The 16,144-nt window shown below is 35.4% G+C and overlaps 1 protein-coding gene across 1 annotated transcript in view; it reads right to left on the bottom strand.

The window, feature by feature from the left end:
• CSMD1 (CUB and Sushi multiple domains 1) overlaps window positions 1-16,144 on the bottom strand; it is a 1,295,699-nt gene that overhangs the window by 148,095 nt on the left and 1,131,460 nt on the right. Inside the window, exons 43-44 of the mRNA XM_075445037.1 lie at window positions 4,418-4,595; window positions 1,774-1,919 (exon numbers count right to left, since the gene is read on the bottom strand). Of these exons, the coding sequence (XP_075301152.1) occupies window positions 1,774-1,919; window positions 4,418-4,595 (324 nt within the window). The remainder of the gene's footprint in view (window positions 1-1,773; window positions 1,920-4,417; window positions 4,596-16,144) is intronic.

The following is a 16,144-nucleotide window of genomic DNA, read 5'->3' as shown; positions in this document are numbered from 1 at the left end:
ATAGATAGTGCATTGCACTACCTAGATGGTTATAGATCCGTTGTAGGATTGGATGCAGTTGTGATGTTTGTGAGGAGATTTTTTTCAGCTACAAGGCTGCTGTTTCATGTGGCTGCCTTTGCATCATGTGATAAAACATATTAAAATATGATATAAATCACATTAGTTAGATTTCCTGGAAAGTCTGTAATTACTGGTCACATACCTGGCATATCATATTCATTCTTAATTTCAGCATGCTTGCAGTTCATCTTTCTCAGGATACAAGTACATATATTTACTTTCAGTAGAAACAGCAGTAATAATAACATAATTTTATGAGTTACACAAAAAAAACCAAAACACAATGCCTTTAAAACAAAATCTCGTCTCTACTCTTCAATTCAGTTTCAATAAATTGTGCGCAATGTCATAATGAAGGTGACCAGTACTCTGACTGACTTGTTTCTAAAATGAAGTAGAATGCCTACAACAGCAGAGGAAGACATTTATGCAGAAAAAATCCAAACCAGAGATTAAAGATTGTGATCAGAGTGCACAAAGCATAGAAAAACTCTTCTCTTCATGGAAGTAGATAACAGTGAATACAAAAATTCCTGGTAACTTGATAGACCTATCCACTTGTCATTTCTGAGGAGTTAAAAAAACACAAAATATTGTGGCCTGTGTCACTGCTTTGAATTCAATTAAATGGATAGACACTGTTCACATTGTACATGATTTCCACCAATGGAACATTATGCAAAATAAAGCAACAGTGCAGAGAAAAATAAGTAGATTCATTTTTTTTTCCCTTGCTAGACTAATGCACTACAAATTGTAATAGAGTATGAATCTCGTCTTTTTGTCATCCAAAGTCATCAACCCTGAAATACTGACTACATGCTTATATACCCTCAGCTTAGGGCTTGAAAATGCTGTCACTGAACATTCCCTGCAGTCTGCTTTTCAGGCACTAGCTTGTTATGTGGGAGCTAAATGTTCCCTGCATGACGACTAAAGCCAAGTACTTTAGTTTTTGATTCTCAGATAAGTGCTGTAGGTTACCACACCTTGTTATCACATCCTTGTTTTAGGAGAAATCCACAGACAAGAAAAAATTTCAGACTCATAAAGCCTTCCCCAATCAAATAGGTATCTTCAGGTACTCTCTTTCTGTGGCATTTCCTCCTGTCCTTGCAAATTAATTTACCCTATCTTTTTGAATTACAATCCAGAAGGCTAACAATCTTCTGTTTAATATACATAATTTGGGTGAAATAGTCAGACTTAGAACTAGAACTAGCATTCAGCATTTCAATTCTGAGTTTGATACCTAACTTTCATGTCCTGTAGTCCTGACTGTAACTATGAACAAAGTATTTTGCTGGATATCAGTCTTAAAGCTGTTCTTCGATCCTCCCACAGCATCCCATCAGTCTTTCTGACCATAAGCCCTAGCATGGTCAGCTGGTGAAAAATTTTATTACAGAAGGTTAAAAGTAAGTTAACTAATAAACAGGCCAAAATAATTCAAATAAAAGCGCAATATTAGACAGTGATGATTAACGCTAAAGATAGAATGTAGTTTATTCAAAGACACAAATGAACATTCTTAAGATTTTTTTAATGCATGACTTCAAAAACTAATTCGTACTGTTATTTAAAAAAATTAACAAATCCATGAATCGCGTAAATTTCTTTATGATCATTCAGTACATCACAAACTTAATAAATATTTTTAGAATTCATTGATTGTGGTAATTAGGTGTTAGTGACATAAAGCAAACTGACCATGAAAATTCAGGACAAAGAATCCTCCTGTTGAAAAATCACTGTGAAATTTGAGAAGGACTTGATTGGTGGAACTGTAAGCTGTTTCCAGAGCTGTGTTCCCACTGAAAACTCCCAGCTGAGGCGAATTATGGTCAGGACCATCCCTAAGAAGGGAAACATAAAAAATTAGCTGAAAAAATACCGTACTTAATATTAAAATTAACAGTCTCTTTTCTCTGGAAAGTAGGTTAAATTTTTTTTTAAAATATTTTTCCTAATGATTCAGAATGAGTTTGTTATTTCTGGCAACACAGAATACTCTTTCTAACTTCAAAGCCTAGTATTTTTTGAGACCAAGAGTACTTTACAATAGCTCTTATATTTACACGGGCAAGAAATTTATTTGCTGATTGAAATTTTCTCTGCTATTCCTGCCAAAAATCTCATGTACAAATAAGTTGATAAAAAAAACCAAACTAGAAAACTCTCGTAATCTCACCATATTTCTAATATTTTTGACTGAGATCCTACAAGTCCTTACTCATGACTAACACATACAGAGGTGTAGAAGTTGCAAGTTACACTTGTGATTTAAATTCATTCCAAAGACTCAAAGGTATCTCCTAAGGCAAAAAAAAAATAAAAGGGGGGGGACACAAAAAAAAAATGTTTCACGTTTGTGAACAGTAGGATAGACACCCAAACAGAAATATACTCCAGTAACACCAGGCTGCACTAATTTTCAGTCTCCTCATGTAGAACATTCAGGCCTGAACAGGCCCCATGCTTTTATCACTTAAGTACTTTTTAAGCTCTGCAACACTTCTTTCTGGTCTTTTTGTATATTACATGTAATGAATCTAAATTGAATAAAAAAGCTTTTGTGGTATGTATTTCAGAAGGCTAGAGATTATCTAGAAGCTCTCTGAAAGCTGTAGCTTTTGACTTTTCACTGTCTTTGAATCAGAGGGATATTTGTTCACCTCAGTTGTATTAATAAAAAGCCAAGCATTAACTAATTTTTGTCTGTCTCAAACCTATGAAGACAATTTGTTCATAAAAGAAAATTCCACCATATAGACTAACTCTGGTTCAAGTTTAAAAGAATGTATGCCATGTAGATAAATTGTACGTAGAACTTGTACTTTTAAAAATGAAAATTAAATTAATTATTTTTCTCTTATGCAGTTTTTCAAGATTATTCAGGCTTCCAATTTCTACTCTGGTATTAGTGACAACAAGAAAAAATAAAATGTAGGTGACTTGACATAAAAGTGTATTTTCTTCTTCCTGTTGCCTTGAAAACAAGAACGAAAGTAATGAATATTGAATAGGAACTTGATAATTTACTTAGATTTTAATTTTAAAAGTCCGAATCCAGGTGGCAGGGGGAGAAGAAAGAAATGAATGCTTTGATGTTAAGAACTGACTTTTCACACAGAAGTGAAAGGCATATACATACATGACTTAAAATTATACTAAACTGCCTCCTACCAGCAAATTCATGAGCTACCCATTGCTGATACCTCAGAAAATAAGTCTAAAGAAAGCGTAATTGCAATTCATCAGCAATTGGGAACTGAGAGAAGTAAGCTGTAAAACAGTTGCTTTATAATCTTCATTGAAAGAATGTAACAATTCAGGAATTCAGCACATACTTCAGCCAAACCAGTTCAAAAAGCTGACACAATTTTAGGACTTAATAGCTTAGGTAAAAAAAGAAGTCATTGGCACAGTTAGATCTTTACCAGTGAAGGGTTGTTTTTTTTTTTATTTACCATGCTTGAGACGACAACCTACGATGCATTTTAGACTTTAATTAAAGTAATGAAATATCAGAGGTAACTAAACAGCAGTTCATAAATAGTTATGCATGTCTATGAGCTGACTGGACTTTCCCTGTATTATATGGAAAAGTGCCCTTTTGCTGAATTATCTGTAGCGTATATGAGAGATAAGTCGCTTTGCACATTCTGTGGGATAAGGACCAGGGTTAGCTTTAGATGAGAAAGTACGTAATAACTTTAGCATCATCTATGCCTGCTTTTCTGTGCAGTAAATTCTTCTGCAAGAATTCAGACAGCCCTGAGACCTCTTCCTCCAGCTGAGGACACAAAGTTGAGATGGGTTTGGGGGTTAAAAAATACAAGGACAGGGAAGAGGAACATACAATATGAAGCTTAAAGACATAGAGGTACAAGGTCTGAAAACTTGGCTTGAGAAATGTAGAGCATATGTCTATCACCTATATTAAGATATTAAGAAAATTTAAGAAAATATTAATGCCTAAATTAGTTAATGCCTAAAGATGTCAAAAGGTTTTGCCACAACTAACATATACTGCCTCATATGTTCATTGAATACATAATTCAACATAATGCAGATTGTTACATCACTGACCTCACATGGCTTCACTTAGAAAACAGAGCTCAGAGTAGATAACTCAGTTTCAGGTTCAAAGTACTTTTGGAACAATATTCTTAAAGAGTTCAGACAGTGATATATAGTAATTTTTTCATATAATCACAGAGCTTGTTTTATGCTGTTCTTCAGCACATATGACAACCTCAAGAGCAACACAAAGCAAAAGTTGTAGCTTGGGACAGTGAGATCTAATAAATAAATCAGAAAAAAATCACTTCTGTTTTGAAAAACTGCATACCAAACTGCAATGTAGTCATTCACAGGTTCAGTTTGGAGTAAAGTAAAGTTGATATAAATCCCATGGCCTGGAGGTACAGTAATTAACCAAGTACAGTCCTTGGAATTTGGGTATTCATCTGGAAATCCTGGGGAATAAACTGTACCATTCTGAGCAGTTACATTATAGCCACAAGGAGCTGAAAAGAAAACAAATGAAAAATTAGTAAGAGAAACATACTTTTTCATGTTACAAACAGCATCAGAATGAATCCAAATTCTAAAAGCTCCACAGGACAAGACAATCTAGGTCTTAAAGACAGCATTTTTCCTTTCTGGATTGCTTCTCAGAGACAGAAAGTATTGACATTTCTAAGATGTAATTTATCCTGATATCTTTCAGATTTCATTTTTTAGAATCCATCAAAATCTACTGGGAATATTGCTTTTATACAGAATTGTTGAAATTAACCTATCACACATTTAAAAAGGGGCACTTTTTGCTTGCGTTCAAGATTAAGAAATAAATAAACAAGCAAATAAAGCTTGCATGTTAACATACAACTGAACCCTAACTGAACTGGAACATAATTCAGAGGAAGAAAAAAAAAGGCTCATTGTTCTTTTAACATCCCATATAAGATTACACTGTTTCTGACAGTTTTTAGCCATGTTTTATGGTACTTCAGTTGCAGTTTTTTATGCTGATTATTCTTATGATGAGTGAAATTAAGATAGAGACACAAATTATCATACACTTGCTGAATAAAATCTGTCGGCAAATCAAAGCCATGAAAAGGTGGCTGATTTAATTCAAGGAGTGCAAATATGTAATAATGTGCTCTTTTTTGAGTCTCAGTGTGGGTGAATTGACTGATTACAGATGCAAGCACTGATCAGAGTAGATATACAGCCATTAGGGCAAACTAATGGGTCTCACTCAGTAGGCACATCAATCTCATCTGTAGGCACTCAGTCTAGCTCTGGCTAGTTGATGAGTAATCCTTTTTGGAGAAATCCTTTTAATAATCACTGGATTTATAGGACGGATTAAGGAGGCTTTAACCATCTCACTTTTGTCATCCATATCAGTACTAGCTAGTACGGTGCATTTAGCACATCTTCCCATCTTAGAACAGAATGGCATCTGCTCCTGAACTACAACCCTTTAGTGCTCAACAAAAGAGACGAGCTAAGAAAAATGAAGGGTTGGTTCTATCTGTCTGATTCCTGGTTGCATGTACAGGCCAAGCGCGTCTGGCAGTCTCTAAGCAGCTTTTTTGGTTCTATGATCAAAATGTGACTGAAGTCCATTTTTTACTGCTCCCTAATCCCCAACATTTACACCATGCTCAGATTGCCTAGTCTCAGAAGCCTAGTCTGTTCTCTCCACAGTACTCCATGTTTACACTAAAAGACTGCTTTGACAAGTATGCTTACTACACTGAAGTACACTTCCGGACTCTAATATAGCGACAAGTGGAAAATCCTTTTAGTTCTAGTTAAGATATAGGATTTCTCTGATAGAAGTTTTATACTTCAATATATTTTATTATATTTTTGAAAGATTTACTAATGTTGTCAACTATTGCATACATTTTTTATTTTGCTTCCATTATTCTCTAATACTCTACAAAGAATACAGGTTGATGATATCTCAGTAAAGATAGTCTAATTCCTCTTACATCCTTGTTAGCCATGACAAATCAATAAATTGTCTCAGAAAAAAAACTGTCACAGGTAACAAAACTCTAATAGACTAAGCACTACACACAGCTGATACTTAGCTTTCTCCAAAGGTCCTTAAAAATCACAGGAGACAGAATATTAAACAGAAATAACAAGCTATACTTCACACAAGACAAAAATAGCTTTGGTTTGAAAAAAAAAATCACTCTAATGAACCTATTATGTTACACTTTGAATGATAGGTATGAAGAAACACACATTTTTGAAATCCAAAAGCAGATAATAAAGTCTTCTAAACTTTCAAATGCTAACAATGGACCAGACGCCAATTTACAAATGCATGAATACCATACTACGTGCTCTCGTGCCTATTCATACCTAATTCCAGATACAACATTACGAATGGAAGGCCAGTAAACATTTTTAAAGATCCACTCAATGATGCCCGAATGTAGTTAAGTCATTTATTGACAGCTACCTGGATATCATTAGGACAACCTGATTGCATAGGAGTGAAGTCTTAGAGCATGGCCTTTTACTACGATCTCATGAGCAGAAATTATCTAATTTTTCCCCCTATACAGATAAAGTTCTTCAATATATCTCAAATCATCTGCTCCACAGTGGAGAATATGTTTTAAAATGAAGACGGGTTCCATAAGAATTCATATCTCTGCTCTGTTAGGACAATCCTCCAGCATCAGACTACAGTTTTGAATATGTGCATTCTGCTCGTCTCCTCTCTATTCAACTTGACTATACTGGACTCTGGTTGACAATTGTTTAACCCCTTTGTTGTATGAGTTTCTGCAACTATTCACAGTAGATATATACCAAGCTTTGCTTGCTGTAACTGTTTGGCTTAGAGAAGTGGGGATGGCTGACTTCAAGTACCATGATCTAAAATGAAGCAGCGGAAATCCATATGGGGATGAAAATACCATGAAAAGGCTCATGAGAAGCCTTTATCTCCCACATAACAGGGAGCATTACAAGGTACAGAGAAGCTTGTATTGTGAAAGTTTGTATCATAAACGTGAAACTCATCTACCTCAAGGACAACAATGTCAGTAATGAACTTGTGGATGCCCATCTTCAGCCCCACGATACAAGTTTAAACATGTCACCCTTTTGTCACAGAGCATAAAGCCAACCAGTCTGTCTTCTGAATGGCAATAGAACTGTGTAGACCAGAGGCTTGGTTTTCTAACTTCAGATAGATGACCGAATGACCTAACGGATGCCAGATAGCCACACACTGTAGATCTCAGATGACTTAAGGAAAAAATCTAGAAGAAAATTTCTAAAGTTCTAGCCATAGTGCTCTAGGTGGCAACCACAAGCCTTACAATTACAGCAAAAATTGCCCATGAAATCTCAGAAAGTTTCAAATTTCTAAAAATTCAATATAAAAAATGAATATATTTGCAAAATGCTGTTTTGCTGGGACAGGGCAGTTATGTCTGAATTCATTCTGCTGCTGTTTAGCTAAACCTGCAGTTTAGCTAAACATAACAGGCACGCTCATTTTTTCTCATATGATCGGATAAGCCCCCTGAGATTTGTTTTCACAACACTACTACAGATTTTCAGTGAGATTTCTTAGCAGGGCAAGCTTCCAGCCTCAACACCATAATTTATCAGCTTTTTTTTTTTATTATTGTTTTCCCTGTCTACTGACGGCCCTGATATTACTCACCAGGCAAAACACCAAACCAAACCAAACATTAAACCCACAACTTTTCTTTAGTGTAAAGGGATGAAACTTTACAGCTAGCCTGGAATAATTCTTTCACTTTAGGACTTCTAGCAATTTGACATCTCCTACTGTCTTTCTAGGTTCAAATGTTTATAAAAACCAGCACTATCAAGAGCCACGTAATTTACCTGTTCCTATCTTCCCCCAAGCCCTAGGATTTTTTCCAATTAATTTAATTGAAATTCATAGCATCTCTTTGGTCTTGAGAAGAAAAACTGATATATGAAAATTTGATAAAAGTACTTCAGGTGGCTAAAAATATCAAACTATGATTATACAGAAAGGGGGCAATTTTTAATGCCAGTAGACAAAAAAAATATGCTGCTTCATGTTTTCAAGAGACACCTTCACTTTGACAATTCCCTTGGTCCATACGAGAAGCTTGAAATGATACTGAACATTTTTCTATTACTATTATGAATCCAAAGAAACCATGAAATACAGAAAAGATATGGAAAGGATAAGCAGCCCTCAACAAGTCAAACCCTAGCCACGTAGCCCAGTAAATATAGTGGTGCACTGCTAACAGCAGGTCACAGACTTTGTGTTAAGCTAACAATACAGGCCACAGACTGTCCGTTTTTTTCTGGACTTGTTCTGGCAGTCCAGAGACTTATTTTAACTTGCAATGGTAAATATCTAATCACCAGCTAACTACTTACTACTTCATTTTAGCTTGGTACAACTGTGTGATGTAACACAGTCTTTTATATATGTAATCATGAATAAAAGACATCAATAACAACTAGCCCTTCTCCAAGACTGAGACCATTGACCATACAGGCACTGGAAGAGTGAGTGTACAGCAGAGAAAGGGGTAGACATTAGATGTTTGTCTTTATATCACTCTAGCACTACTTAATTTTAAATATTAGTACCACTGTAATTGGATAAATAATAATTCTTTGATTAGACTGTTAAGATTTTCTTTGGACTAACATTAAAGTCTTGGCTTTCATCTGTGGCATGCTCCTTTTACCCATACCAGTATTTTGAGCGTAACAGACTGGTGAGGATTCAGGCAACCTATTTCATAACTTGGATGCAACAAATTCTTACCAATATATTTTAGCAAAGTGGAAAAGGAAGAACACCTGAAGACAATAACAGCAGAGACACTATCACAATGACTTCATTACTTGAAGGGAACAAACTGAGAAATACCAGGTGTTTTTAATATTCTGAAGTCACAGACCTATTTTCCACATCTTACACACAATGATCCACAAACATTTTTTTATGAATCATTTATGGGTAACATATTCATTTTCAGATTTCCATGCGACAACTGCACAGAGAGCCCAACCTTTTCCTCTGAAGCAGTATTAACTTTCTTTTGAGAGCCACCACTGGATCTTATTTCTCTCAGCCTTCTGAAGTATGTGCAACCTTCTGTAGAAAGATTTTGGTCTGAACTTCTAAGAACACTGGTCACATCCAGGAAAGTGATTTAATTCTTCTATTGATTTCCAGACACACCACCAAATTCCAACGATCAGAGACCTTATAACCATTTATTTTCCTTATTGCAAAAACATTTTTATGTCATAATAATTCTTTCAGCAGTTCCAGACTGAGTTTTAACATACAGAAGTGAATCTTCTACAAAGCATGTAGTGTGCTACCTGAGAGACCAAGAAAACCCTGCGCGCTCGGCCAAAACACTAAGCAACCTGCTCTTGAGTCAGAAATTATAGCTATTAATGCACACAACTGCACACACAATGGAGATGCATGCATTCAGGCCTCAGCTGTGTGGAGCTGTGGAGCCTAGACGCCTGTGGGTAGGCTTTCAAGATTGGATTCACATTCAAAGGAACCAGGACAAATGCACATTCTGAATTACAGACATGTCAGTAACAGAGATTAGAGGAATGACTTCTTTGAGTGAGAAAATGGATGGAAAACTACTGAATTAAAACTCTCTGGACAGGGTGACAGAGAAGAGAAAGAATGACTTTATCTTCATGTCACTATAAACTAAGTATTATTTGCTCTTCCTGCATGTCAATTCAAACAGAACAAATATTTCTTTACTCTCACTTCATTTAAGAAAACATAGAAAATGCTAATTTATACTATAAAAATCTAAACAACTCCTCATGTAGATCTCATCTGCTTCAATATTCTGTTAGGAAACATGTTTCTCTAGGAAGTAAAATGGAAAAAGCAATAAAAAAGATACAATGCTACTATGTTCTTTGGTGCTGCATCTATACCACTGCTCAGGAATAATATCTATTCTGAAATTCTTTTACAATTTCAAAGATGTCTTCATTTTCTGTTAGGTCAAAAAAAAACATATTCTCCCAATGCCAAATAGGTGGTTTTAATCACTATCAAACTAGAGGAAACACAGTAATGTTATTACATGTAAAGTGCTTTCACTTTCATTTAATCAGGCATTTAATTTCTTTTAAGGTTAAAAAAGACATCTGGATACAAAGTGATTTTATTTTTTCTATATGATTTAACTGTCATGGGAGGTAATCCAACAAATTTACCTGATATTTTTAAAAAGTCCTACATATAGAATACTTCTTTGTGTTTCCCGTTTTTTTATGACCTCTGATTGTTAACTGAAACTAGTGTTACACAGTGTACCATTTTCTTACTTGAATCCATTTATCTTTAATCACATTTTCATCAGGAGAGATACATTCAGATCTTGTCCACAGCTTAGCTAAATACTGTTTATAATCAGAAACAACATGTCATTGAAAGTGAGAGAGGTATAGAATAATATTTTTCCGAAATTTTCATAAAACTATGCAAAATAACCCAATTCCTCAAAAAAAAAATCAAGTTGATAAACTGATGTCATTTTAGAAACATGTATCATAATGTGTCATATGGTAAAAACATCAGATATATTTAAAATTCCTTTTTGCAACATTTACTCGGTCTCATGCTCCTAGTTATCCTATCTATAAAGATGTCATTCTATATACATTTAAAATAATTGGAAGTGTCATTTTGTGTTACGCCTTTAAGATGTATCATATACAAACTGCTGTAAAAAGTTAACATTCAGTTAGTTTAGCAATTTAAATAATCTCTTAGTTGTATAATATATAGGTCTACATTCTATCACAACTCTGCTATTCCTTTGTAATTAATATTTTAAAATTATTAAAATAAATGAATAAATCATTAATAAGGATTTTTAAATAGTCTTTCTTTACCTGACAACTTTCAGTCAAAGCTTAACTAGTGAGAAAATAGAGACAATAGTTCACTGCAGATACATCACCACGAAACTGCTGTGGAAGAAATCAAAATCAGGCTAAGGCATCTGACTCAAAAAACTTCACCTAGGATAAGGAAGAATGGAAAAAAGGAATCACAGAATCACAGAATAGTAGGGGTTGGAAGGGACCTCTGTGGGTCATCTAGTCCAACCCTCCTGCCGAAGAAGGGTCACCTACAGCAGGCTGCACAGGACCTTGTCCAGGCGGGTCTTGGATATCTCCAGAGAAGGAAACTCCACAACCTCCCTGGGCAGCCTGTTCCAGTGCTCCGTCACCCTCAGAGGAAAGAAGTTCTTCCTCATGTTCAGACGGAACTTCCTCTGCCTCAGTTTGTGCCCATTGCCCCTTGTCCTGTCACTGGGCACCACTGAAAAGAGCTTGGCCCCATCCTCCTGGCACCCACCCTTGAGATATTTATAAGCATTTATTAGGTCCCCTCTCAGCCTTCTCTTCTTCAGGCTGAACAAGCCCAGCTCCCTCAGCCTCTCCTCGTAGGGGAGATGTTCCAGTCCCCTCATCATCCTTGTAGCCCTCCACTGGACTCTGTCCAGTAGCTCTTCGGAAGAAGGGAAGAGGTGTATGATCTATATATAAAAAAAGTATTGAACTTTGAAACTGAGGGCCTAGGTTTCTAAAGGATCCTAAAAACACTTAGTTTTGAAGATTCTGCTTGGCAGCACCTGAATATAGATTTTGACAGGCTTTGGAAGGGTCCTACTGAAGTGTTGATGCTGAAGCACTGTAATACCAGCTAGCAAAGATGCTCTGGGTAGCCTCTTCTCTCGTTTTGATTCAGTAAAAGAAATTAAGTTCTCTGGATGTTCCAAAACCAGAGAAATCTGACACAGCATTTATTTGATTAGGAAAAGGTGAAGCAGCTTATTAAACACAAAGGAAAGCCTTTAGTTTCATGACATAAAAAAACAGAGAGCTTTATTACTGGCCAGGATAATGAAATAGAATGATTGGTGATATTAATTCCATTTCTTATTAAGAGAAGTTAGAAGATTATTTCTCAAAGGTGAATGACGTAATGGCTATCTTTCTTATCCTTCCTCTCTGTTTATTACTATTCTCATTTCTGATTTACTATTACAAAAAGGATCCCAAAAATACATGCTGCAAAAGACCAACACTTTAAGTTAAATGCTCCACATATATATTTTTTAGATATTGGTAGGATTACCCCAAATGCCAACAGTTTAATAATAAAAAATAGTAACAAAATTTCTTTAATACTAACACTATAACAACATTCAATGAACCAATACAAAATATAGTGAGTGCGAAAACATTTTTCAAGAAGAACAGATGTTACAACTTGTCTAGATATCTAAGAATCTAGAATTTTCTAGGAACAATGTGTTCACTGATAAACATTTCAAATTGGATCTCAGACAATAATGTTTGTTAAAATTAATTTTATTTATTAAACTAAAAGTATATAGGAGAATATGGATTTGGTATCTTAAACGGCTTTATTCTAGGAGCACAGAGTGTAGGTCAACCTTAATGGGAAGAGCGAAAAAAACTCATATTGTCTTTTTATCTCCTTTAAAGGATTTTCTGTCTCTATTCTTATGTAAGATAGTAAGGCACATTGTAGCTGACTGGCAGAAGATACCATAATGAGTTTTAAAAACCTGTATCATCAGGTGGCAAGATTTAGAAGGACTAAATACAGTAATATTACGAAAATTACTCTACTAAATGATATCTGTTATATAAAGACTGTACAGAAGTTATTCTATCAAGTAATTATTCCATATCTTCCATATGCTCTTTAGACTTTTTGCCCCCCTACATTTTTGAAAGTGTCATCTTTCTTTCCAGACAAGATAGTTCCTATGCTTGATATTCTCCTTGTAACTCTACCTGGCACTGTATTGTATATGAAATATATGTTAATAATATTCTATCAGCATCCTTTGCACTTTTATATCACTCTTTAAATGATATTGTAACACTTAAATGCGAGGAAATATATTTCATATTTGTTTATAGCAGTTGCATCATGAATAACCTTGTACTTTCTCTCAAAACACTGATAAAGTTGAATCCATAACCCAATCTCCTTTGAATAAAAATACTTTCTTTTTATAGTCCTTCCTCATATTTGATTTTTTTTTAGAATTCAAAATTAATTACTTAGTAATTAACGTAATATATGGAAAAATATTTTTTAAGTGTTATAATTTTTAATTATAAAGTCACACGAAGCTACAGATCACATTCAGTGTAAGGTCTTACGTACCTAGAATAGGAACTGTAAAACTTGAACAGGCTGCCCAAGGAAGTGGTTGTGCCACCATCCCTGGAGGTATTTAAAAGATGTGTTGATGATGTGGCACTTAGGGACGTGGTTTAATGGTGGACTTGGCAGTGCTAGGTTTACAGTTGGACTTGATGATCTTAAAGCTCTTTTCCAACCTAAATGATTCTGTGATTCTACAATTCGACTTAAGTGCGAAACTGAAATCCCTAATCCTTGCATTTATTTACCATCTAATTCAAGAGACACTTAAAGACAGCAGCCTTGGAAAAAAAAAATCACATAACTGGACTACTTAAGCCCCATGTTTTAGATTGAATGAATTCTCTAAAATAAGTACAGAAGTTAGCTATAATAGTCAACAGAGACAGGTGGCCTTAGTAGAATCTATCAGAGCAAGATTACACATGTAACTTAAAAGGAATGTTACAGAATCTTAGTGAAAAGATATGGGAGACAGTTCATATCTTGAATCTAAATATGTTAGTGTTAAGAGTCAGAATTTTTTTTTAATAAAAAAGAAAATAAATCGTTATGAATTGTAACCAATCACTTTGACAAAGATGTGATGCATTATCACACTGTATGCCTCTAAGGAAAGCATTTGCCTTACTCTCACGAAGAACTACATTTTCTCATGCCTCTCCTTTCTCTTTCCTTTGGGAAGCATGGTTTTATAAGAGATGCCTATTTTGCCTGTTGCAGTGTGAACCAATGGAGCTGCATAAGGCTCAGAAGATGTTTCACAACACAATTCCAATTATAGTTTGCTAAAATATTACAATTATTTAATAATTACATTAATTATGTTGCTATTTCATCTTTTTACCTATTCTTCTCCCTAAAAGAGAAATTCAGTCCAAAATAAGCTTAAAATTTTTTGCAATTATTCCTTCTTACTTAAAATGAAATACATATTTTTAGAATAACATGTGAATTTTCTTCTAGATGTTCTGACGTGCAGATTAAAAAAAAAAAAAAATGGAAGACTTGGGAACAGCAGCCATGTCTTGACAGCCATTTACCAGGAAATGTACCCACTGATAGCACAGAAGTTACACATTCTCTCATACGGTAGAAATTTTCTAATGCCTTGCAATACTGGAAACTTTATTTTAGTACTTTTACTTCCATACAATCATAAATGAAAAACAGTGTAAGTGCCTGTCAACAAAACTCTGTTCCTTAATTTGAAAATAACCCAAAACTCAATACTATCATTTGTTCAAATATGTACTACTTCCTATCTGAACTGCTGAAGTCAGGGGGCATGGCCTTTCCCATTCCCAATGCCAAATGTTCTGTCCGCACATTTTTTTCTCCCTTTGGCCAGTAGGGCACATTTCTGTCTTACCCCTGGAACCTGTCAGACTTCTTTAATGTCTATGCAATAATGTGATAAAGTGTAGTTTCAATTAAAATGAAAAAAGTTAATAATTATCAGTTTAATAATACCACTAATAATACTACAAGTATTTTTAAAAAAATACACAGAATTGGAGTTTTGTAATTGTTTCTATGCTTTAACAAGTCTCATATGGACAAAGTTTTGTATCTGTGAAAACCTTCATCCAGAAAAGTAATTTTAAACTTTATTTCATCCTTGTAAATCCTTTGCATTCCAAGAAATATGCAATACTTCAAACTCTTCTACATATTTACGAGATTTCTGAGCAATTTATGGTAATTTGCATTAACTATTATGGAACTAGAACTCAAATTTTATGGATTCTTGTACCATTGGATTTAAATGACAACATAATGAAATAATACAAGCCTCCCTTCCCAAGTACATGTACAAAGCAGATGTTCATGCTACAGAGCAATATAGTGAAGCTGTTAGGAGAAAACCTGTTTCAGAAATAATAAGAAAATAATTTGAAATTATTATTCACAGTACTAAAATCCTCATTTGAGAAGCAAGCAATTGTAGTGCTTCAGCAAACCTTTAGCCTATCCAGTGTAATTTTTGCTTCTTACAGTATTCAACTGTCGATGTCTAATAAGAGCGCACAGAAGAATACAAAGTAGAAAATACTATGTTAACCTTTTCCACTGGAACATTTATTTGTAGCCTCTCGCAGTCTTGTCCTGAAGCCGAATGACTGACCCTTCTTTCACAGTATTTCCATGGCTTATACCTGTTGCTCAGTTAGATCTTCCTCGAATTTTCACAGGCCCTGGTTCTCATAGGGGACTTCAACCACCCTGACATCAGCTGGGAAGACCGCACAGCTAGGCAGGCGCAATCCAGGAGGTTCCTACAGAGCATCGATGATAACTTTCTGATGCAAGTGGTGGAGGAACGAACAAGGAAAGGTGCTCTGCTGGACCTTGTGTTAACAAACAAGGAGGGAGTGGTGGAGGATGTGAAGGTCGGAGGTAGACTCGGCTGCAGTGACCATGAAATGGTCGAGATCAGGATCCTGCATGGAGGAAGCAGGGCGAAAAGCAGGATCAAAACCTTGGACCTCAGGAGGGCTAATTTTGGCCTATTCAAGGAGCTACTGGGAGGAATCCTGTGGGCCAGGACTCTCAAAGGCAGGGGGGTCCAAGAGAGCCGATCACTGTTTAAACGTCACCTCCTCCATGCTCAGGAGGAGTGCATCCCCCTGAGAAAGAAATTGAGCAAAGGAGGCAGGAGACCCGCATGATTGAACAAGGAGCTTCTAGCAGAGATCAGGCAGAAGAGAAATGTCCGTGGAATGTGGAAAGAGGGACAGGCCACTTGGGAAGAGTACAGGAATGTGATCAGAGCGTGCAGGGATGCGACAAGGA

This window comes from Opisthocomus hoazin, chromosome 2 (assembly GCF_030867145.1).
Source record: "Opisthocomus hoazin isolate bOpiHoa1 chromosome 2, bOpiHoa1.hap1, whole genome shotgun sequence".
NCBI classification, from domain to species: domain Eukaryota; kingdom Metazoa; phylum Chordata; class Aves; order Opisthocomiformes; family Opisthocomidae; genus Opisthocomus; species Opisthocomus hoazin.
Note: the sequence above shows the minus strand (reverse complement) of the source record. Positions and strands in the feature narration are given on the sequence as shown.